At 47.6% G+C, this 25,616-nt stretch overlaps 1 protein-coding gene across 2 annotated transcripts in view; it reads right to left on the bottom strand.

Moving 5' to 3' along the window:
* Positions 1 to 3,157: 3,157 nt before the first annotated feature.
* LOC129381492 (uncharacterized) overlaps positions 3,158 to 25,616 on the bottom strand; it is a 234,247-nt gene continuing 211,788 nt past the window's right edge. The window contains exons 4-7 of one of the 2 annotated variants that reach the window (XM_072285592.1): positions 18,279 to 18,454; positions 8,980 to 9,038; positions 7,172 to 7,237; positions 3,158 to 3,827 (exon numbers count right to left, since the gene is read on the bottom strand). In XM_072285592.1, coding sequence (XP_072141693.1) covers positions 3,652 to 3,827; positions 7,172 to 7,237; positions 8,980 to 9,038; positions 18,279 to 18,454 — 477 coding nt within the window. In that variant the 3' untranslated portion in view covers positions 3,158 to 3,651. The remainder of the gene's footprint in view (positions 3,828 to 7,171; positions 7,238 to 8,979; positions 9,039 to 18,278; positions 18,455 to 25,616) is intronic. The other variant, XM_072285593.1, reaches the window with a different exon arrangement.

Below are 25,616 nucleotides of genomic sequence, written 5' to 3' on the forward strand. Positions count from 1 at the left end.
TTTCAACAGCGCAGCATTCGTTTCAATAAAGAACAAGCACAAAACAACCATCCCAACCACATAATTAGTGATAAAGTGCTCCTGATATCAATACGAAGCATGCACGTAGCGCTCCCCGCATACGTTCCCCGGTAAGGATTACTGTTTCGCAAGCTGCTGCGGCGACGGCAGCTTTGCGACGTTGGTAGTGACGTCACTAGCCTGCCATATACAAAATAACCAGCCTGCCAACTGGCTTCATCGTTGTTGCAGCACTGCGATGTGTAGGCAACGCATAGTTAAGGCTCCCGAGGAGCAGCGTGAATACGAGAAGCGTAGAAGGGAAAAAAAATACGGCGATACGACCAGCGTTCGGCGGCGTGCTGCACAAGGCCTGCACGTCCTCGTTCTCCTGTGGCTGAATAGGACCGGAGGAGCAATCGAACAATAAAGTATTGCATACCCCATCAGCAGATGTATTCGCTGCTTTCATCAGCTTCGCTGTACGTCTACTTTAGCAGGGTGTGGATGGCGAGTTAATTTCTTATAGTTCAGCAAACGATTGAGTAATTACGTACTGTGCAAGAGGAAATTCTCATCTACCTGACTGTAATACGAAGCTACAGCACAAAACCCTGTACTGTTTTCTATGCGCATAACCGATTTGCCATAATTAATAACTACGTTATATTTTTAGTCACATAAAGTTGTATTGATTTTTGTATCTATGAAATCTTCATGGATAGAAATAAAGGTGAACAAGTTCTCTTTATTCTGCTTGATCTTCTGAAAGAACAAAGTACTCACCCTTGCAACATTTAAGGACGATGGCACCGAAACGAGAAATTACCACGAGATCGGAGACATCATGCTGGGGACGTATCATCGGACGATCGCTATCGGCCATACCCCTTTGAGTGCGCACTTATTGGCTGGTTGAGCAAAACCACATGAGCCGATTGCTTGATGGAGCACTGCATGACGGGAATACGATAGTATCGCCGATAGTTATTGTCCGAGAGTATGTCTCCTGAAGTACACGTCTCCTTGTCTCTTTCTGCTGGTGTCACGCGCCGAGCATCGTATTTCACCCGCTTACAACCAAACTGTTATCGCAAGACGCGCCTGCATGACTTGGGATTTACTGGAATGTTATCGTGATTCTATCTACTCTGTATGTTCTCACCTAACCTTGTGCAATCAGATTATGTGCACGAGACGAATGTTGTACTACTTTCGGGAAGGCACGCGGGCCCCAGCGATTAGACAATGGAACCTTCGACGAGTCGTGCATGAAAGCCGACCCGCTGATCAGATTCCCGACGATCGCTGACTTTGCGCGCCGCTATCACTGTGCTTGAGTGGTGCTCGCCTTGCTGGGCCCAAGTTCGCCCGATAAATAGTTAAATTTCCAACAGTTTTGACACTGCGTCGTTGTTCACCGTCACTACAACGTGACAATACGCACTGACAACTTCAGTTGGATACAAAGCGAAGGCTGCGGAAAGCACACCTGTGGTGGCACCGCTGCTTGAGATAGAGCTGCACTTTCGTTAACGTAATCTTAAGAGGCAAAAAAAAATACAATTGTTTCGTTTTCTAGAGCACGTAATTTGAAACGATATGTGACATTCGCCAGTCAGACACTGAGGCTTCACTTTTTTCTTTTTACTTTCGAGTTGTCACATGTACGAGACCACCGCACATTTTTTACGCATTTCTCAAAGACAAGATGGTGCCGGCGTCTTCTGGTGAGTGTTGGTCGTACGCTTTCCCGCCTGTCAACTTTCCTGAGACGCTGATGATAAAGGTGCAAGCAACGTCTTCGCGGGAACCAGGTGAACTCATCCTGAAATCAAAGTCGTCGGCGTGTACAAATTAGCGAGATTTGTTATACGGTTCCGGCTCTACCAACGCCGGCCGAATGGAATGAAAGCTTCACCGAAGGATAAGCAGAGCACAATGGGCGACCGCAGGCTTCTTAGCGTTTGCGATTTACCGGGTTAACGGAGCCGTGGACGGTAGATGATGATCATTACGATCATGATTTATTGCCATTGAAATGGAGCGACTGCCAATTGTCACCTCGCCTGTTTGAGCTATTATAAGGTTTCACCACATCTATCGCAATATAGCATTTTCTTTATCTCTTCATCTTTTCTTTCTTCGTTAGAACTTCTGGCTTTGTACTGTAGAGTTACCTACGCCTGTAACGACTTAGGTTCTATCAATACCCCCCCCCCCCCCCCCCCCCTCCCTTAATAGTCCAAAACGTCTCATCCAAACTCTTGCGAACCCGGAGCTTCTGAAAGGGAGATATTTCTTGCGGGTGTCGTTCATTAGCATAGCTGGTAGTAGTAAATCTGGAAGTAGCAAAGCTGGCAGTAGCAAATATGTTGGTGACCCCTTGCTGCGCTTTGTACAACTACAATATGTTCGAAAATGTTTTGTAACGCGCGAGTGTTCGCGCTGAAAGAAAGTCGTAAAATGGCGGCATGTTAACAATTATGTCACTACTGACACTTCACACCATCAGTTAAATATAGCATGATGGGTCCCTGCAGTATTAGCTTTGTGCGTTCTCTAGCTAAACTCTGCGACACAAGATGTCACTACCAGCATCATTGCTCTGATAAGCCAGTAAACTGAAAACGGCAAGAAGGTTTCGGCGAGATAAAACTAGCTGAAATCAACCCTCGCCTTCACCGTGTGCTCGTAATTGGTGAAACGGGCTTAACAGTATTTCCTTGCGAGAGTAAGCAACATAAATAAAAAAAATTCGTGTCAGACGAGTACTGACTTGACAATTTCGTATTTTCGTTTCTTGCTTTAAAGTAAACAACTCGACATCGATACCTTAGAAGAATATAGTGGGAAACCTCAAGGCGCGATCAATATTTTCTTGTAATAGCATTTCTACGGCAAATTTTGGTTTCGTTTCTCAGGAAATGTATGAGTTGCGAAGTCAGGAACATAGGTCGGAAGTATGAACCGATACTCACGCATACTCCCTCGCCAATATATTCGCAGGCTATGTACTCACTCACGTTGGTACCAATACCAACTTATACTCATCAACCCTCACTCGCGTTCATAATCACTTCCATTAATGGCTACCGACACCCGCTCACCGGCTTTCTCACATGCACGTCCGCTCAAAATCATCGTCGCTGACATTCGTTCGTTCTCACGTCAACTGGCATTCACTCCTGTTGTTTACTCACGTGCACTCAAACTCACCGGAGCTCACTGCCATTCATGTCCCTGACAACCTTCGTCCCTCACTAATCTCACGTCTGCGGAATGAGTGTGGAACGTGTCAGCGGACTCGAGGGTGAGTGTGCTAGCTATGGTCACGACAGATGAGATGGTCCCCGTGGGATAAGAACATCGCCTCGCTCTGGCGCTCGCTCCCACGTGTTCCGTTCCCTCGAGACCATTTTAGGCGTACTGAAGTCACAAAACGCACATCTGACAAAGCAAACCGAAACTTTTTACTGTACGGCGCTGCAAAAGCTGGGATTGGCAGGAACGCTAAAGCGAAAAACAAGAAACGAACATGAACCCGTCTGTTGTTTTTCGTGTTAGTTTTCCTGTTGTTCCGTGCGCCTTGGCCCACGAGAAGACGAATAAGTAAGGCTGTCCGTTTTATTGCTTCGATCGTCGAGCAGTTCAGGCACACATGAGGGACCTCCTGCATGATTTTGTTGGCTCGGCCACGTCTCGGGAGAAAACAAACTCTCCCCGTCCGTCCAGGTCCAGCCGGTTAAGCAGCTCGGCCGCGTTGCCACACCCGGACTCCGCGTCGTACAGCTTGTACACCTCGTGGTCGTCTTCAGTGGTGATAGCTGCGCATGCGGAAACAAGAACGTCTCTTTGCAAAGGTCTAAAGTGCTTGCTAAACTACACTACCCGGCCATTCCTTTCTCCACCCTCTCAAAAAAAAAAAAAAAAAAAAAAAAAAAACGGAAAAGGAAAAGAACGAAGAAAGGTTGGGTTTAATCGTCCCAAAACTCCACAGTGGCTCACGTGGGACACAGTATGGTGAAATGGTCCATGCAGTTTAATGTCGACAACTGGTGCATAAGAGAGGTCACGCATAGCAAGAGAATTTACCCCTTCAGGTAAAACACCTATTTGAAGGGCTAAACTTGTGCGTGACCTCGTTATAGCTGAGTTTTTTTCTTGTCACCTCGAGCACCAAGAAAATTACGTTTTGACGTGCCCGACGACGTTTTATTATTTGTATACTATGACGTTGACGCGGACTAGTTGGTACATTTCGAAGTTATAACGACCCGAAGTGCGGGAAAAATGGCTGCGAAAAGGGAAAGACCAGGCGCCCGCTTTTACTTATCGTTTACTTCATGCTGCGCAAGGAATATAAATGCGACAAATAAAAGAAAAGGAATCATGACGTCAGTGCAAGAAAATTGGCATCAGCTGCCGCAGTCAGGCCGCGCAAGCGGACATCTGCAGAAAAATTGCACCTCCTTATCAGGCGGATTGATTGATAACACAACCATTTCTTAAAATGTTTTGGAAGCGTCCGCTTACAGTGTAAGCTGTTATGGGCTCATTCCAATAACCGTTTCGCTTGACGATGTTTTCCGCCGCATGCCCGCTGCGCCGGAGTCGGCTAATCCACCACCGAGCCATGTGAGCGCTTGCTAGTTTGCAGCGGATTCATGCCCTATGATGGCGTCTTAGCGTGCGAGAAGACGCGCGATGTGACATGCGCACTGCGTGGCGTCGCTACGTGCACCCTTTGCATTGCAGTCAGTTGCATATTATTACACCAGCTGGCTCTGCCATGTAGCAGTTGCATAGGTTGTGGTACAAGGCAGATAGAGAAGGGGTGATGAAGGAAAAGATTAGAGAGATGTATACAAAAACGCTAGAATGAAAAAGAATGCGTATAGCATAGCTCATTAAATCAAACAGGCTAGGTGACGGTTTCTCCCTGTCCCGTTTCAAAGGGAGTGCCAATAAGTAATTATCATCGTCATTAGCATCGTATCGTGCCATTCTGGTCCCAGGAATAAGAAAGAAGGCTTACCTGCCTATATTAGCCTGCAAGCAAGCTACTCTGGATAGTTTGCGTACTTTCTACTTTGACCGAGTCCACAAGTAACGGATAGGCTCTCTCACTCAGACCAGCTCCCACGGCACAGTGGTTCCCCTTCACGATCAATCAGCGCCATACACACGGTTCCTCAGTTCACAGCATCGATCGGTTCGAAGCTTGTTGCCCTCTGAGGCGCTGTTGATTATATGGACCACCAACCGGCCAATCGGTTGACAAGATTCCGCGACTCAAAGGCGGCCCTAGATTGTCTTTTGTCTGCTCTTGGTCGCTGGTACCATGAACAACTTGTGTCGGAGATATGAGAAACGCATCACCATGTGATCGCGAAAGGACACAACATGGCGTTTCAGTGGCTGCCGGGTCATGGTAATATCTCAGGCAACGACTTTGCCGACGAAGGCGCTAGAATAGCACCATAAAGAACAAACCTTGTTTCAATTCCCCGCATCAAGGACTCGCGCAGCCTAACACTTGAGCAAGCTATATAGCACACTGCATGAGATTGGAGAAGTGGCACAGACCTGAAATTCCCTCACCGTCGGTTGCATTCTTTCGACTAATCTATGCAACAGCGGCTCTTACTTGGGCTTCCATGAAGTGACGAAACAATGCTTGCGCCTGAGCGTTGCATGCATCAATGCATATGCATTTTTATTGGAATAGCCGATAGCGCCGAGTGCAATGCCTGCGGTGTCGAGCAGATTATGGAATACCTCTTGTGCTACTGCTCATCTTTTGAAAAAACATGACCTCCGCACAGCTCTAAATCAGTTGGATCGAACACCATACCATTTGAACAGGATCTAGAGGCCATGGTGTCGCGCATAACAGCTATAAAAAGGTAACAAAACACTGCTGCGATTTCTGCTGGCTACCGCACTGTGTGACCGTCTCTGAAAGAGAGCAGAGAGCTGTTACTACGTCGGCGATATGAACAGCGGACTTTCTATACTTGTCTTAATACTTGCCTCCCTTTATTCCTTCCCGCAGTGCAGGCTAGTCGAATGGGCCCTGTATTGGTTAACTGAATTCATGGCTTTCATTTATCATTTTCCTCTATACTGAAACCAAGCTAAGCCCCCTGACTACTGTTGCAATGAATGAAATGGCTTGAGTAGAAGTCGCAAAAGGTGTTTCTTCTACTGCGACAGCAATTATATGGAGACTCCGAGCGCATTCTTGCCGCCGCCGTCGCCGTGATGTTCCGCGTAAAGTCCAAGGGCGATAACACCGTCGCCGCGCTCGTATGCTGTGTGTGCGAGTGAAAGCACACGAGGGAAGATGACAATCGCGGCTCAATCTAGCGCGCGCGAACGAAGAAAGCGGTGAGCAAACGCGCCGTTTTTCGTCGCGCGAAAGGCCGTGGGGTGATGGGATGGAGGGAAGAAGGGAGGTGGGGGGGGGGCACTCGGTGCTCCGGCAGCAACAGCGCATTTCGCTACCGGGCGCAAGGGAAACTGATGGTTGCGGCTCACTGTCGTGCGCCACATATGGAGGCAAGCGGGGAGGCAGCGCGGGAAGGAAGAGGGGGGCGGCTTCGACTCCGCCAATTGGGGACCTCTGTGCGCGCTGTGTGCTCGGCCGCTCCTGTGTTGAAGCTGTAGACCGCAAAAGAAGGACGTCCATTCGCTCGCTGTTGCCGCGCTGCTCAAACCAGTGTTTTGACAGCGAGTTTCTGCGCTTATCGAGTGTGATTTGTTGACGCTTGCTCTTGCGCACTGACACCATATGCTTGTTAATTCGTTTAGTAAGCGAATGTTTCCAACTTTATACGGCCGGTAAAACCATTATTCTTACTTCGTATAGCTGTGGAGTAATTTGCTAACGCAATCGATATGCTTCGCCTTGAGGGCGAATCTGCAACATTGTTATTATTCTATCTATGCGCCTGCGAGCTAGCGACGTGCTATTTTGCTTACGAATATGAAGCTTGCGTACAGTCCTGTTGAGAACGTAATTGTGCGATGCAGTAAATGGGAATAATCGGTTGAGTAAATGCACTAATTATGACATAGTAGTAACAAAATGAACATGATTGTTCCCAGTTCTTATTTACAACGAAAAATTATACAGGAATAGACACATTAAAGGGGCATAACTTACTTATCGCGAAATAGTAAGCGAATCCATTATAGGGCTCGATCGGCAATTTGAAGAGCTCGCTGACACCTGAAAGCAACCAGAGGGAGAACATATCTCAGTACTGTCACACTTTCAATGTAAACATAACGTAATACCTTTCGCTAAGCCAGATTGCCACGTTGTTGACCATATCTCGGCTTCCGAGTTAACGACAGCGCTCTGCAGACTGCCTTTCAAGAGCTGACGAGGTGCTCAGTAACGTCGTAGAGTGCAAGAGAGCAATTTATCTTGCGATGTCATTTGATATTGCGCCTCCTCATTGTAACTAGGGGGCAAAACATTGACGCACCAATCATATGATGTCCTCACATCAACCAACTCTACAATTCGTGTCACGAACAGTTTCTTCTAAATTTGATGTACTTGCTACTACATCGTCGTGGTAAATAATTCTACAGAAACGTACTGTTTTCATGAGGAAGGAATAGTTTATCTTTTTTGCACTCCAAGAATCATCTTCATCACTGAAATTACGGTATTTAATTTGCAGGACAAAGCCCCCCTCCCCTCACACGAGATATCCGCTTACCACGGTCAAGCGCAAACGAAACTCATATACACAAGTGAATTTCCCAATCTCACTGTGCTGTATCGCCAATTACACTGGGTTAGACATGTTTCCTTTCTCCTGCTACTCATTTTCTTTCTCCGATAATGCATCGGCAATCTTGAAGGAGTACTTGTTATCCATCCCAACCGACTTACTAGCATTGTAGCTGGTAGCTACGAAGGCAACCCGTACGGATAGCTTGAGGTTACAGTCGGTTGGGTGACAATTTTCCCCTTTATGAACATGTTTCCACCTTGCCGTCTTCCGCCACAATGATTTGGTACCTGCCGTGGTTGCTTAGTGGCTTTCGCGTTACACTGCTAACCAAAACGTCGCAGGATCAAATCCCAGCCGCGGCGGCCTAATTTCGATGGGGGTGAAATGCAAAAGCGCTCGTGTCCCGTGTATTGGGTTCACGTTAAAGAGCCCCAGGAGGGTTAAAGTATACCGGAGTGCCCCACTACGGCGTGACTCAGAGTCAGATCCGTGGTTTTGGGCGTGTAAAACTCAGGAATGTAATTTTATGAACCGATTTGGCATCAGTTTTCATATTCGACGCACTTCAATGTGTACCACGCACCGAACTTCCCTTGAAATCTGAAGTAGTATGTCAGTAGTCATATCAGCATTCCGCTATCGCTGTCATCGTTGTCGACGTCATGGCACCGTCACTTGTAGACGTCATGTTATTGTTCTTGTCGTAATGCACTATCGCTCTGCTTATGGTGATCTACCTGTCATTGCGATGTCGTTACTGAGGCACAGCTTCTAAGTTTCGGTATCAGACTGGGGCGTCTCGATGCTCTTCCTCTCTTCAAACCAGGGGAGCTGGAGTGCATTGATGCATCCTATCTCAGACTAAGGACGGCATTGTGGCGCCATCTGCTGGGCCTTAGCACTCGTCCAGGAGCCAGAGAAGAGCATTCAGCAAAGTTGGTAGGGTTAAGCAAATGAATGAGTGAATAAGCGATTGATTTTTCAGGACGACTGATTCGTCTACGCGGGGGAAAAATGGCAGCAGGGCCTCTACACTTGCATATACTTATGATTTAGGAATAGGCGAAAAATGCCCTCGCGTTTACAAGAGACAAATAAGCGCGTGAATGGTGCATTAGGTATTCTTTGCAGTTCTCCCGCTCAGCGCTTTCAGCAGGATGTTGAAGCGGTTTTCTAGCAATTGGGTAATGCCTCAAGAGTACATTTAAAATGGGTAGCTTACCTTGTGAAGACACCACCACCGACTTACTAGCATCATCGTAAGTGTACGCCATAGTGCTCCTGAAGAAATAGAAGTAGGCGAAGGGGGAGTCAGATTAAAAAAAAAAAAAGGTGACAAAAGAAGGCATGAAAGATACGACAGTATTGATAACCACTTCGTTCGTTCCTTTACATGCTGCCCTATTAAGGAAATCTAGCAGTCGGTTGCGACAATGTTTTCATCTTGCTAGGTCAGCAAAATATAGATGCGTCATTTCAACACGTCATAAACAAAGAAAATTCAATACAACGTGGTGATAACAATTGAAGCAAACTTTTATAGGTCCAGTGTGGCCGGAGTTGCCATTGGTAATTGAGCTCTAAGCACACACATGTACATGAATAGCTCTTGAGCCTAATCCACTGAGTTCTCCACCATAGTTTTCGCACGAAGAGAAGTGAGCAATAGTTTACGAGCCTGTACTCTCTAACTTAAAGGGACACTAAATACAAAATTGACTTAGAAAATGATTAAACGTTTCGCAGAGTACAGCGGGATACCAGTGACGGACACCGGCGCCAGCTGCGGACATCGAAATGACTGGGGAATGCAACACGCGAGAACCATCGCAGTATAAAATCAACCCAGCTGTGCTGGTATGTCGCAGTGTAGGAATAGCATTTACGGCTGTTCAGCAGTAAGCATAGGAATGGTAAACTCGAAATGACGTCAAAACGAGAGACAGGCGGCGGGAGGCAGAAACACAGGAAATACAGCCAGGTTAAAGGGCCGGTAACGAAAAATATGATCTCCGCTGTATTAGTAAGCTCCGCAAATACCAAAAAAGTCACTCTTGCCGCGGAAACGCCCTTGGTAAGCCCGAAAAAAAAAACATAAAAGAAATGACAGGTGGCGACGATTCCACGAAATTCCCGCAGCATCGCATTGTGACGTCATGAATTTCGAAGCCATCTGCCAGGGCCTAGTTAATATTTATCGGCAAAAATGGACTGAATTTTATTCTAGAACAGCCAAATACTGAAATTCTTAAGTTTGAAAGACTCTTACTGAACCGCGACGGCCGAAATGCGAAATAAAAATATAAATTGCAATCTGTGACGCCACCATTACGTAACGGCCCCGAGGCTTTAGGCGGAAAATTCACAAATGAAACTTCGTCGGTTATTTCCATTTGTAACAATCAACCTCTTACGGAGAAACCAACGAATAAAGAATTACTCAATCATAGTGTATCAACACAAACGGATTAAGTGTTTATCTTTAGTGTTCCTTTAAGCAAGTGCATGTCCAGTTTGGTACCCCACATTGGGGAAGGAGATAAAGAGGCAAACGGAAACAAAAGAAGTGGAGACATGGTACTAGTTGCGCGCAAAGGTCGGGAATTTTGCTACCCTGCGCAATGAACAGGGTTGAGAAGACAAAAGGGCAGGGAGGAAGGTGAGAGGGAGAGAAGGATGCCGTATCACTGCGCACCCGTGGAGCTGACCACGAAGCCCACCATCGGTCCTTGAGTCTTGTCGATTTTAGAAGCTGTGGCGACAGAAGGTCATGACATCACGCCGAGCTAAGAGGCGCCGCCGCTGGGGACCAATTTTAAGAAAAGAAAGGAGTCCACTCAGCATTAAGGTGCAGTCCTTGCCCGCTAAAAATATGCATGCATGAAAGCCTAAACTACCATTTCAACATGGCTTAGTGCTCTCTTGAAGTGTATATGTTGTTAGGCTGCTGCTGATAAGCACGTGGTTTTTGTATAGCGGGAAACTCCGGCATTTATTTGTCATGATGTCAGGAAGTATTGGTTTCCAATTTTCCTGTGGCTGCAGCGACGCGTAAGGTAGAGCACTTAATAGAAAAACGAACGAATAACTTTAAGCGAAAACCCCGCAGTTTCCCGCACGGTATCTGTACCACTTGTTTATGTGTACTCATAATGAATAAATATTTAGCTTCTGCTCTACTTGGCGAAACCGTAATCGGACCAGGCAGTCCAAAGAGCTGCAATACGTGACGTCAACGATGAATTGAGAGCAAGCGCACACCAGATAGGGAAGCTCTAATAGCGACATCTTGAGAAAATTTGCTAAACTTCAATGATTTCTAAACAAGATGATGACGATGCTGATGCTGATGATGGTTTATTGGCACTCTTTTTGAAACTAGGCGTGGACAAATCGTCACCTAGCCTGCTTGAGTTACTCAGGTATGCTATCAACGATTTTCCTGTTAGCATTATTGTATACGAATTGTATTGAATAAAAATGGGCTGGGGTGCGTTTGACAGGCACTCTCAGATCATGAACAGCAGGTTGCCATTATCGCTCAAGAGAAAAGTGTATAACAGCTGTGTCTTACCAGTACTCACGTACGGGGCAGAAACCTGGGGGCTTACGAAAAAGGTTCTACTTAAATTGAGGACTACGCAACGAACTATGGAAAGAATAATGATGGGTGTAACGTTAAAGGATAAGAAAAGAGCAGATTGGGTGAGGGAACAAACGCGAGTTAATGACATCTTAGTTGAAATCAAGAAAAAGAAATGGGCATGAACAGGGCATGTAATGAGGAGGGAAGATAACTGATCGTCATTAAGGGTTACGGACTGGATTCCAAGGGAAGGGAAGCGTAACAGGGGGCGGCAGAAAGTTAGGTTGGCGGATGAGATTAAGAAGTTTGCAGGGACAGCATGGGCACAATTAGTACATGACCGGGGTAGTTGGAGAAGTATGGGGGAAACCTTTGCCCTGCAGTGGGCGTAACCAGGCTGATGATGATTATTGCATACATCTCTTTAACCTTCTCTATCTACCTTGTACCGCTGCCTATGCCTTTAAGAGATCCGGTGGTATCTCTCCCCTGCGCTAGAAGAGAAACTTTGGCGAGTTCGTGGTGATTCATCTTTCGGAAATTAACAGCGAAGCTGTGGAGTGTTCTGCATCGCGGTCACTGGCGGGACCGAATAGTCACGTTCAGAGGAATCCTGCTCCACTACCGCAGAGAGCGGTTACACTACCACCCAGCACAAACAACACTGAAGAAATCTCAATCCACCACTTGGCCACTAATACAGACGGGAACTTTCCCAAAGCCCGTGCTATAAAACCGCATTTACCCGAATGCATACTCCCCCCTCTGTAAAGCGTGCGAGGCCCGCGCTGACGCCGATCACATTATCTGAGCGAGCCCTAAAGCCTCAAATGACCGTCCTAACACTACACGCATCATAACTACGGCCGAGCAGTGGGATACTTTGCTGATGAGTTTGGGCCCAGAATAGTAGCAGTGGGCCGTCTGGATGGCCGTCGGGATGGCCGAAGGCCCGCCAGAAAGCAAGGGCTAGCCCCTGTCTGAGGAAGGGGGGACTGGGGGGTTAGTCTCCCAACCTCCGCCACCTCCGGACCCCATCAAGGACACTAAGACAGGCGTCTTAGTGTCCAATATTTCAGCCGCGTTTGTTCTCCCAGATCGCTGCGGGAAGGGCCTCCATTTTCTGTTCTATGCTTTTAGCGATGATCCCTTATCGCGTTTCATGTTTTAGCGTAGTGCTGTTGTAGCTTCCTGCCTTGCGTCGGTATCTATCCCAAACTTAAAGGTTATAAGTGTATGATCGCTATAGTACGTCGAGCCCAACGATGCCTGGCGGTACCGATGAGAGTTTGTTTTCTCCTTTCCTGATCAGCTGCACGCACTTTACGTGCTAGGAATCATGAAGCGTGACAGAATAGGCCTCACGCTGTGCTTGAAGAAATCCGAGGACACCTAAGCACTTATGATGAGTAGTGAACGAGAAATCATTAATGTCCAATAAAGCGCCGCTGAGCGGTCCTTCGAGTTATGAACTGCTCGCGGTCAAGCGATTGTGTTAAGACGCTTGGCCCATGCCTCCTAGAAGGCGCTGGCTTGACGCGTTTTGGTTTAGCATTAGAACGCAGGCGAGAGCTTGCGCGGACAAGGAACAAGCGGATAATACAGGCTACCGAGAGTGAGGATGACGTGGCGTCGCGGCTATGCCTTCTCCCCTCACGCAACACCTGGCGCGCTATAGCAGCAGCAGGAGGTGTGCCCTTTCGCCCGCTCTGTTCCGTCTAGGCGCGCTCTTGACGAGGCGTCGCAGCCGATGGAAATTTAGGTGCCGTTTTTCGCATGTGCAGACGACAAGCGGTCAGTGGGCTCAATGGGACATTTGACGCTTTCGTCTCAAAAACAAGATGACGTCAACGCCATCCAGCAAACGCGAGAAGGAGACGAGAAGTGGAAGAAGGAGGCGGAGAAGACGTGCTTATTCGTTGTCATTACAAATAGAAGAAGAAAGCTTCATTCAGGAAGCCATCAGCAACTGGGAAGACCCAGTCCTAGGACACGAAGACGTGTACGCCAGCCCGGTGCAGTACATCGATCTTTAGTGGACGTTACCCAATCGTGGCTGCTGGTGGCGTGATCGCGCTCTTGAGGATCAGCATTCTGCACTGCTGTAGCATCCGAAGAGCGGCTGAACGTGATATTCTGGACTTCCAACCTCCTGACCGCGAGTTAAAATCCTCGTGACACAGTGACAAATAAGAGATTTTGGAATTCCAGTGATGGCACCGGCAGACATCAAAACGACTAGGGAAGTGCTGCAAGAACAGCTATCGCTGTAATAAACAAGTTTGCAGACCATGATGTCTCCGTATTCCTCTTGCCTCTGTCTTCCAGCGCTGTATGCTTTCGAAGTTGTTGAAAATGTTGGTGTATGTGTAATAATGATTATATAAATAAATGTATAGTCAATTTATTTGCTACTTCAATACTGTGACGATTATTTATCAGTGTGTGTTTTCTCTGCTTATGTGTTATCACGACTGTATCTACTACAAACATTCCTGGTGATACTTTCTTTAATCCATTCGCTCCTGTTTGTGCCAGAGTAGGACCGGCAGTATGTCGAAAAAAGAATCACCGACTATTACAATATTTCCTAATGCGAATTTTTAGCGCAGCTGTACAACTGCTTTGAACTCGCGATAGTGGCAAAAAATTTGGTTCTGAACGGACACGGTGCTCTTGGTGGCGGCGGAGAGACTCTGCTGGAGCAGCTGTTTAGCCGCAGCGGCAGACGAAGCATTTCCGCCGATTGCGTCACTCAATGTTCAGAAAGAAAGAGTGAACACGGGAACACGTGGCTCGCGCTGAGCGCATTCTGTAGGGGCGGTGGTGCCGCAGGTCAAGTAGCGCATGCGCAGTGGGTCCGAAGCCCACGTCAGCGCTCGCCGCATGCCTGGCCACCGCCGGCACTCCGCTTTCCCCCGCACGCTTTCCCTATATCCTCCTCCGCTTCCCGCCTCATGGTTATTCACCCTTCTCTCCGCTTTCCTCCTCGCGCTTCTTGGCTCTCGCAGATTTTACCGCGATAGTAATTATATGCGCATTTCTACCCTCACCGTCCCCGTAGCCGCGAGGTTACGTATGAGTGAAAGCGTGTCAGGGTGAGCCAGTGAACGCGGTTCACTCTGGCGTGCGCCAGCGAGGAACGCCGCCAAGATACGTGCCCTCTCCTGTAGTGTGCCAGGCAGGGGGGTCAGGCGAGAGAGGAGGGGCGTTCTTCTCCAGCGGCTGCTGGGGTGCCTCTATGTCTTCCTTACCCACCGCTTCGTACAGAGTGGAGACAACCGCGGCGTCTACTACGGCGTCGGCTACGCGAATCGCTGACGTCGTAGGGACGCGTTGCCAGCGCTCGTGTGTCTTGAACGCGATGTGCGTCGTGGCCAAAGTGTGCGCCCGTGCGGGCCTCATTTTCAAAGCGATCTGCAATGTTTGCAGAGTGCGCGTAGTGCCGGTAGCTTCCTATGCGCTGTGCTTTCGACGTTTCGTTCGCGTTGAAGCGACAGATGTACGGAGCTCAATTAGCTCGCGGCTGCTGCCGGGATTCCTAACTCAGGTGTTTTCACAGACAGTTTGCGCTGTCATCGAGACAGATGTGTTCATGTTTACCTGTGCGCGCGTGACACCGTGCTGGTTAATTTAGTTGAAACACGTTCACGGGGTAGATGGTTTGAATCCATGATAGTTGGGTAAGCGCGACTGAACAATGACGTAAAAAGAAGCAGAATCGCAAAGACAGCGCTGTCTGTGTGTGCCTGTTTCTTTCTACGTCCTCGTTGAGTCACGCTTACATATTCTATCATTGTTAATTTAGTTAGTAAGCGAATGCTTACAAGTTCATGCTGCCGATAAAACTACTATCCTTACTTTGTACACCTATTTGTACAACCGGTTGATGAGTGCGGTCGTACCACTTCATCGAGTGGTCTTGCGATGTTACAGCGCCAAGACGCGCTATCCCGTGGGCTTCTCAGGCAAGGCAGAGTGCCTTGGCGATTGAATATTGAGTATGGAGAGCAAACGGTAGGATAGCGTCAAAGAAGGTCTGCGGTGAGTGGGCATTAAGAATGTAGAAAACGGCTGTCATCACTTATTTCATGCTTCACTGTGTTTACACACAATTGAGGAATGGCTAGACGTCATCCTACTTCTTGTGGTCAGATGACACGTACATGGCCAACATGTTCGTCAGCGTTCGCTTTGTCCGTTTCACACGACCATTTGTCTGCGGACGATATGGCGTTGAGTGTCGGAAATGTACACCGCACACAGGAAACAACTCTTCTACAGCATCGGCGACGAACTGACGATCGCGTTCCCCTAAGATCACGCGAGGTAAATCATGGCATAGGACAACGAAGCGCAAGAAGAGAGCTGCGACACAAGCAACGGTGGATGAAGGTATTGCTGCGGCTTATGAATGGTATTGACCCAGGAGGTCAATACCAGCTCGTTCAAAGGGTTTAGGCGGAGGAATCAGTGGGTGGAGAAGGCCTGCTGGAGCGTTTGAAGGTCGCTTATGACGGTGGCATTTTGATCTCAGCTAACCTCACATTACCATGTTGTGTGATGCATCTGGTGGGACGCTGCAGTGACACGCTGCAGCGTGTGGGCGACTCACAGATGAGCTGATGTCGGGTAACCGCGCATGGCACGTAGCACGTCACATGTACAGTAATTCAGGACATCGACCACTAACTCCATAGGTTGTGGCGGGCGCTGTGTGGTCGAGTCACTCAATGGGAAACTAATTTCGAAAACTACTAGTGAGCGACGCATCTTTATACACACAGGCCCATTCGCATAAATAATTTGTCACATAAATAATTTGTATGTCGTGCTCTCACTATGTGCAAAGTTTGGCTCTGGTGCAGTAACAATCCACACCAGAGAAATGTGCCTTCATCAGCCGAAATTACTGAAAAGACGTAGCCACTGTAAGTCACTCTTCGTACGTGTGAAGTTTTGATTAATTGCGCAAAGCCTCCGAGGTAAAAAGGCACTATTGTAAAGCTGTGCTGCAGTGAAGCCACTTTACAAGAACATGTGACATCTTAACATCAGACGCCCCAAAACCCATTGAAGTTGCAGCGCTTTTATTCAAAGTAGCATTTATGAAAAGTGAAAACATATATCGAAAATAACACGCGGTAACCAACGTCCTTCAAGTGACATATGCTTTCTTCCAAATCTTGCATCCGCCAAAACCACAAGACGCTTAAGTAATGCAGTGAAAGCAAAACGTAGAATAAAGCTGTGAACGAACAAGGTGAAATAACTTTCTTGGTTAACAATGAAATTAATAAAAGAGCAGTTTTCACATAGGGGACATTAAATGGAAGCAATGACAACTACAAAAGCGAAAAATATAAAGGTTTGAGGTACTCATGTTGTGGAACATGCGAAGTAGCCCCGATGTCCCCAATTCCTGGGTAGGCTGTGGAGACTTTCCGGCACAACAAGGAGGAAGCGTGCTGCACTCGCTGAGTAATTGATTTTATACAGCAGGCCATGACGGATAGAAAAGTGACCGCTGATTTTGGGACTTCGGGTCGCAAAAAAAAAAAGGCTCCAAGCTTATTTCGTTACGCTTTCCGGCTGGAAAATGGCAACATGGAGAAATTTAGGAGTAATAGCAGCCAGAATGTCGTCAAAGGTGCCTTCATCAAAGTGTGTCGTTGGCGACGGCACGCGAGAAAGGAAATTGGTGTCAGCATTACGGCAGCCACTCCTACAATTTACCACAATTTCATATCGTTGAAATCATAAGGCCCATCGTGCCAACTACAAGACGGATCCCGAAGGCTTACAAGCCAGCATAAGGAATGGCAGTCGGTGACAATCTTGAATTGGCGACCTTACATATAGCAGCAAAGTTTGTGCATAGCAACAACACCCGCGAGACATTGTTGTTCCGTGACAGTGTAATTTCGCTCAGAAATGCTGCGACAACAACTGGCATAAGCAAGAACGTGTTCTGCGTCATCGGATCGTTTTAATAGCACTGCTACGATGCCTAAACCCACTGGTGTCCGTATAGATTTTGGCCGAAATTACTTGGGAGAGGGTCCGACATAAGTAGGAACTTGAGTTTCGCGAACGACGACTTACATTCTGGTGTCCATTTGAAGGGTGCGTCTTTTTGCGACAGACGTGTCAATGGAATGCAGAATGTCAGCGAATCTCGTAGCAATATGGCGGAAATAGGAGCATAATCCAACAAAGCGGCGGAGCTTTCTTGCAGACTTGAAGGCGCTGACTGCCTCAGTCTTCCGTGGGTCAGATCTGACTCCATCCTTCCTGGCGAAGTGGCCAATGTGCTGTAGGCTGCGAGTCACGCTACCTACGGTGCCGATGACGGTGAAAGAGGAGCCGACGCTCCAGCGGCCGGCAGAATAAACATTTGCTGCAAGATGATACCACTCAGCGGAGATACCAAGCTGGGGATGCCTCGAACGTGGGAACGGAGTGGAAAGAATAAACGGCTTTTTTTCTACCTGGACACCAAACGCGGTGCTTGTTCTCAAATGTCTGGCTCTCAATAGACCGGCCCTTCCTAGAGTTTAGAATCAAGCCAGCTTTTTCCACACAATCTAAAACCAGTCTAAAGCTGGTGTTATGCTTTTTGAACGTATGGCCGAAACTGACAACCTCAACCAGGTAACATCAGTACTCTTTTTCTTATTAACACTACCACTACCCCCGCGTTTAGTGCTGCTGTCGCGTAATGCTCGCGTATTGTTGCATAATATAAAACGCACATTGATACAGGCTGTTCTGTGGCTATGACACACTTGCCACCTGTTTGGTGGACAAGCATCCTGTGCTTAGGTTGGCCAGCAAGTTCCTGCTGTATAAATATAGTTAGAATAAATTTGGGCTTGATTATTGAAGCCCCTTGTTGGCAAGTAGTGTGCCCTTACGCATGGTGGTCTACGTACTTTTGGTAGCTGTCAGGGTGGCCACTCTCCGCAGTCCACTTGATGGCGTCGCACTGTTGGGCCCCCGTCGCCACCGTGCAGTCAAAGAGGACGGTGAAATTGACCGTACCCTCGGGTTCTAAAGTGATTCCAGTCCGGTAGCACTCGTACAAGAGGACGGGCCTCGCTCGAGTGTCCTGCGTGCACGCGGTGCCGTCGTTCACATGCAGCTTACGAAGCACTGCTTGCGGGATACTTAGCCCGCTAGAAAGAGTGTCAAAACAAGTCCACAGCAGGTCATGCACCTAAACAGGACTTCCTTAAACCACACACGTCGAGAATCAGTTATTTTCTTTCAAGTAACTGACAAACGTCTTCTGTAGAATTGACCCTGAAATTTTGATTGCACGCCGCTTCATAACTAGTTCCACACAGGCAGACTGATGCTTCCGCGCGGACTTAGGTGTACGAAATGTCCGAGCAGGCATACTGCTTGAAGTACAGCGTTGGCTTTGAGGGAGCCATTGAACGCTCGCAATTCCTTCCTGATGACTTGTATCGCCCTCCTTGGTACTCTGATCATAGGGAAAAAAATTCAACAAGAGGGGACACTCGGCAAAAACTGGCAACAGGGAACACGCCATGCCTAGTTTCAATTCCATCCGTTATTTGACGCCAGCATCGGGAAAAAAAAAGAATATGAAATGAACTTACATAAAACGTTTCATTTTTTTAATTCTTTCCCACTAAAAGTACAAATGTTTTGGGCGCAAATGAACTCATACTTTGCGACAAATTTTTCGTGCATTGCCTAGCAACAAGCTACTGGCACGCCAGATGCGCGTGCATAACCCATGCGCCAGACATGCCACAGGAGCGAGCGAGGCGGGCTGCGCATGTGAAGCTCGCCTGCTCGGCGACCCGTCTCTTTTGCATGTTGCCCGTTTTTTTGGGCTCCCGGCGTTCTCTTGTGTTTCGTCTTCATTTCGGCACGGCACAGCTGCACTACTGGACTACAGCAAGGTGAGGAATTTTGTTTGGCAGTCTGCGACGCACTACAAGCACATTTAGGCTTACAGCGCAAACTGAACCTATATAGTGACGCAGTTATCAAAAAACTGCTCCGCCGTCCAGGCCTAGTTAATTTGAGTTAACTACTCGTACTGAGAGATGTTTGCGACGCTTTCTATGAGCCCAAGCATTATTATAACTTATTTCGGTAGTTTTTGGGCACGCTCGCCGCACCTGGCTTCTGATGAAAAGAACCTCGGCCGTATGAAGCAGTTTCGCGTGTGCTGAATCTTACCGGGTCAAGTTTTGGCGCTTTCTTTGACCCCAGACATTATTGTAACTAATTTCGCTATTTGGGGTACTTTTCAAGCACAGTGGCCGGGCTCGGCGTAGTGGCGCAGTTAACGAAAAGCAGCTCGGCTGTGTGCCGCAGTTAGTTTCGCGTGTAGTGAATCTTACTGAGAGAAGTTCGTGACGCATTCTCTGACCCCAAAAATTATTGTAATTCATTTCGTAACTTTTTGGGATACTTTTCAGGCACGCTCGCCGCACGTGGGGTTGTGAAGCCGTTAGCCAAAAAGCAAGCCGGCCGTGGTGAGTTAGTTTTGCATGTACTGAATTTTAGTGGGACAAGTTTGTGACGTTCCTTATGGCCCTGCAACAACATATACCTTATTTCGGTACTCACGCTTGTCGGAAATGCGACGAGCGATTGCCGAGAGTGATAACACGGGAGTGTGTTGCTTGCGCCGGCAGGACACGTAAAAGATAACGCCGAGGAGCTCAAGAACTTGACATCTTTCGAGCGACTGAAAACAGGCTTTGCACCCACGAATCTGTCTTGAGTGCGACTAGAAGGCATTCTGCGAGCATGTAACATGGTCTGGCTGAGAGCCTGTGTTATAGCCGCCTCTGTGTACTTGGCGTACCATCGCGTCGACTGAGGCCAAGTTTTGGAAACGCGCAGTCACCCGTGTATTTGTGCTCTTAAAGTGCAGGAAATAATGCCCGGGAAGAGAGGGATGCTTGAAAATCGTATGTTTTCTTCAGATTTTATGGCATTGTTCGGGAGGAGACTATTTCCTACGAAATGTACGTAAAAGTGAGTTTATCCGTAATGCCGCTCATTCATCACTTACGCAGGTTTCGCCTCTACACGCAATATTCCTGTTAGGTCTATATACCAAAATGACACATGCTTGTAATTAAATTTTTTTTAAAGCTGATGGCATCCGGTGGAGCTTCGTACGGCAATGAATGCTGCTTACCTGGTGCCACAACTTTCGATGAATGCACAAGAAGCCCGGAATGAGCATTTATATAGAGCAAAATAAACATTTCAACATTTCAGAAGACGTCTTGCGTTTTCTTTATGAAATCGCACGTGACACAGATTCGGTGGAGGCTTGTAAAGATCGTTCGCAATCATTTTTACTAAATAATAAAACGATTCCGTGTCAATGCCGCGCGTGGTTCAGCAGTAGAAGCGAAAAAAAAAAAAGTGCTGCGCCGATCAGCAGAGCTCGCGTGGCGTGTACGAACTGGTGTTCAAAACGCGCGCGCCCAAAACAGAGACCGGGAGGTGCTAATACCATCCGCTTGGTGGGCTACAGTCAATTCGTCCGCTGGGCGCTATAGGAGTGTCCGCTGTTGTTGAAATTTGTTTCTCTATGATCTGCTAACGAGTAACATAGGAGCGCCAACTCAGCTATCTTGCAGTGCCTTCATCGAGGCGAACTCTCGTTCCAGCGATAAACAACACCCAGTATTCGGTCATGTTCTCTGCCCCTGCTCGCCCCCTCTCTTCTCTGTGGCTTTCATTAAAATGGGTGTGCGAATAATGCTGAATAGAATATCGTCCTATTCGATTTGGTCTTCGAATGGAATAGTCACTATTCGAAAATGAGGAGACATTTCGAAACTTTTTGGGGTATTTCAAAACGTCAACTGCACCCAATTGAACATAAAATTGGAGCGAATGTACGGTAAAGTTTCACCTCCGCGGGCATAGCATAGGAATAAAACATGAGAACTTCCGTTATGGTGCAAGCCACGTACGTCGCTTAGGTAAGAATACTTTACGGGCTATACAGTGATCATTCGCGCTCTATGAAGAGTCCCGAGCATGCGAAGAAACTTGCTTACTTTAGGAATACTAGGTGTGAACATCGTTTTATAATAACTGTGCTAACGGCTGTTCATTATTTGAAAACTATTCGAAAACTATGCGACATTTGATTAGATTCGCTTCTGGCACTATTCTATTCAGTCTCAAAAATTCCTATTCGCACATTCCTTCCTAAGGCACTCTCCGGTCTTTCTTCCTTTCCTAGCATGTAGCGCGAAGTGCGTGTGGCATATTCACAGCGCTACTACAGCGGGGGTTTAGAGACCGGAAATATGGTGGAGTGCCGTGAACTCTGGCAAATGGTTTCTCTCTGAATGCGCCTACCTGACGGGTTCCTCGAAAGCGAAATTCTGAATATGCCAGTACTGAAGGCCTCGAAAGCAGATGCAGTGTGTTGTTATTTCATGTCAGAATGTGCATTTGTACAGCCAAACGCCTTTAGAACTTAGCACTTGGGACTGTCGAAGTCCTTCAATATTGAGGTCAGTTTACTGTGAAGATTATGCATCGTACTGCTCACAAGATGGCAAGCTAAGCGTGTTCACCTAAAGAAAACTCGTAACATAGATTCAAAAGACGAAAAGAAGGGGTATGAGCAGAATTATTTTTAATACTCGCTGCTCAAGCCTAATATATTCATGGTATCACCGGGAGTCAACAGCAAAATCGCGGTACGAAATTCACAGTGGTGGACTGGAACCATTCTACAAACCGTAGGTGTCGCGTAGTACATGAACTTAGGAGCAAGCATCTGCCAAGTAAACACTCGCGCATTGGTACAGTTTTGTATTGCTACCTCGTATTAACGCGAGAGCGTTAAGGGCCCCATGTCGCAGAAAATCCGGCGTCCCGCGTGCAGCGTTGAACGTGTTGAGAGCGAAAAATCGTTCCCAACCACGAATGCCCAACCACGCTGGCCGTCCGTGTAGCGCCATGGCGTTACTGAACTAGTTGAACAGCTGCCTCCTAAAACGACATTTAGGAGCCCACTGGCGATGAGGACTATTCTTGGCGCAATTGTTCGAGCACTCATGACCCGCCGTGGTTGCTCAGTGGCTATGGTGTTGGGCTGCTGAGCACGAGGTCGCGGGATCGAATCCCGGCCACAGCGGCCGCATTTCGATGGGGGCGAAATGCGAAAACACCCGTGTACTTAGATTTAGGTGCACGTTAAAGAACCCCAGGTGGTCAAAATTTCCGGAGTCCTCCACTACGGCGTGCCTCATAATCAGAAAGTGGTTTTGGCACGTAAAACCCCATAAATTATTGTTCGAGCACTCATGCCAGAACATCACTCATGAAAACGAGAGAGCTGTGCAACGTTGCACATACACAAGTACAACTGCCATGTTTCCAAGTCAGTCAAAAGGAATACCTGACTAGTTTTGTCAGCACAGCACACATAACTTTGTCGAATGGTGCCACCCTGCCCCCACATCGAAATGCTAAAAGCTCAGTTCGACGCATATTGGATGAGCACGGACTGTGTTCGCCGCTGTAATTGTGCTTTGAGGATGGCTTGATTTTCAGAGCAAGAAGTTCGTCCTATGAATATTTATACACAGCATTACAGTGTTCGACTCTTCACCGTCACTGCAACGGAACAGTATTCTAATGATATGTAATAGCGGATAAAAAATGAAGACGAGGACCGAGGCAGAAACAAGTAGGATGGGCGAGAAGCAAGTGTTGCTCCCGTTTACGTTTTTCACCCCCTCTCCTGGGTCGCGATCTTGCAGCGATATCTTGCGCTCGATTCTATGCTTGTTTTATCACCCACCACGCACAGCCGGCTGAACGAATTCATAACACGTGCGGAGCGTTGTTCTGACCACTGACAAAGCGCGAAAAGAAATAGCGTAGAAAAAGGCATCGCTACGAAATCGCGGCCCAGGTCTTTTTTCAAATGCTCTAAACTCCATCAGTAAGCTGACAGACGGTATATTGGAGCACATTTTCAGCATTCAGCGTCTGGGCTATACCTGGTAGAAGTCCCGAGTGTGTCCTGCGAAGGTCAATGCCCATAATGTCGAGATAACGGCAAACTTCAGCAATTGCATGACGACCGAGTCGCATCGAGGTTCGCAGCGAAAAGTGGTATGGACTGACATGGCACTTCACGCCTATATACAAATGGGTTGAGCAGGCGATGTCTAGAACAGGTCACATCCTGTTTTACGGCCATGAGCACTTATAACGCAGCTGTTCGCTATATTTTTTACGTACGTCCTCACCAAAAAGTTAGAACAACTTTGATTTCCTTGACATCCGATCCGGTGCTGTGTTTATGCGTGTGCGTAGACAAAAGTAACCTCTAACTTTGCGCTACTACAATAATTTCGCGGGAATGAGAATAATGATGTTACGTGCACGTTAAAAGGCTTCACTAGACACTGTTCATCATCTTAATCACGTTGTTTTTCTGACCCCAGAACACTTGTCTCTTCGGCTCTACTGCAGGTTCATGGAAACTTGTATACACACTTCAATGAAGGGAAAGCAGCTTTTGGGCGGAATTGCTTTGCATAGAATGCTTAGGCATGTGTTTCATCTCTTCAGCTCGATCACTCATTGCACGGCCCCATGTTGTGTGTCATTTTCGCACATGTTCACGTTAGTTTACTTAGATGCGAGATAAAAAACTAGAAATTTTTGTCACGGATACGGCTATTATTTCACCAACGAAAGCCTTTTCCGCTCGGGGCTGTAGAAAGAATGTTGCCCTGCATTCCTCCGTGTCTTTGATGTTTGTTTCCGTAGGTGTCCAATTTCAGGAACTAATTTCTTCCGGCCAGACACCTGCGATAATTTCTCAGTTGCTGGGTGACGTGCCAGACCTAGAGCAATGATGCTCGTGTTCATATTTCTCTCTTTCATCCGTTAACGCCGCAGAATTGTCATTCTTTGAACAATACCTTGAAAGGCCAAATAAATACGCTCGAAATGCCGGCCCGCTGTTGTATCGAGCACAGCAGTGTTTCGCACGTGTTGTTGTCTTATATAGTTACAGTGAAGTCGAATTCATTCAACCTTGGGTGTAAGGCCCGCTACATAACCGCTTGGTCGGGCCGCACCTAAATAAGGGTGGGGCTGCAAATGACCTTGTTACCCCTATGAGCATCGGCCTCAGTGAGCGGATGCCTTATGTGTGTGCCCAACTCGAGCGAGCATGGAGCTTCTCGTACAGAGCGCCTTCTTCGGAACATGTGTCCTGCTTTACCTTTGGTCCCCATCCTAACACTCATTTGTTGAGTAGGTGGTCAAGTCGACGGAGAGAGAGGGAGAGAGACGTGGGCGCGAAGGATTGTCGCGCCAGTCGAGAGACCGAGACATGCAGTCTAGCGGTGTTAGGGCTGTGTTGCCGAAGTGAGCTAAACAGGCCCCCTTGCCTATCGAGCGCATTCCTCGTGCCTTGTTGTACATGGTATGCTGCGTGAATACTGTTGTAAGATAAAGCAGATCTGCCGTAAAGTGCAAATCAATGTTATGCAAAGCACTTTTGCTGGTAACTGGCTAGGCAGCATCGTTTGGAAGGAAGGAAGAAGAGACAGAAAAAGCAGGGAGGTCAGTCAGTTTAGGTACCGGATGGCTACCCTGAACTGGGGAAAGGGTAAAGCGAATCAAAGCACTGTCTCTGTGTCTGTTTCTTCCTACGTCCTCGTTCAGTCACGCTTACACGTTCCAGAATTGTTAATTTAGTTCCTAAGTGAATGTTTACAACTTTATGCTGCCGCTAAAACTACTATCCCTACTTCGTTCAGCTATCCATTAAATTGCTGTCGCAATCGGTGCTTCACCTTTCGGGCGAAACTACGAATTTTTCTTGCCAGGACAGTCACACAGCCGGTGTTAGATCACCTTCTCACAGCCGCAGGTGATGCAAGTAAGGCTGTCGGCCCTCCCAATGTGGAAGGAATAGGCGTTCGTGAATACTACGCCGTGCCACGGGCGCCACAGAAGTGTCTGTTCCGCTTGTGGCAACCCTGGTGGAAAAGAGAGTTGCAGACTTGGATCCATGCTGCGAAGACGTGCGTTGGCCGGTTCACTTATGTTCCACACTGTCAGCGTAAGCTCGCGCGACAGCGCGCGAAGCCTTTTGGCTGTATGGGTTCTGTACAGTGATATCGGTATATAGTAGACACAGTCATGGGCCGATCGGGCAGCGAGAATCCGCATGGTCGTTACCGAAAATGTTGTAATGACCATGCCGATTGCGCGAT

This window comes from Dermacentor andersoni, chromosome 11 (assembly GCF_023375885.2).
Source record: "Dermacentor andersoni chromosome 11, qqDerAnde1_hic_scaffold, whole genome shotgun sequence".
NCBI lineage: Eukaryota > Metazoa > Arthropoda > Arachnida > Ixodida > Ixodidae > Dermacentor > Dermacentor andersoni.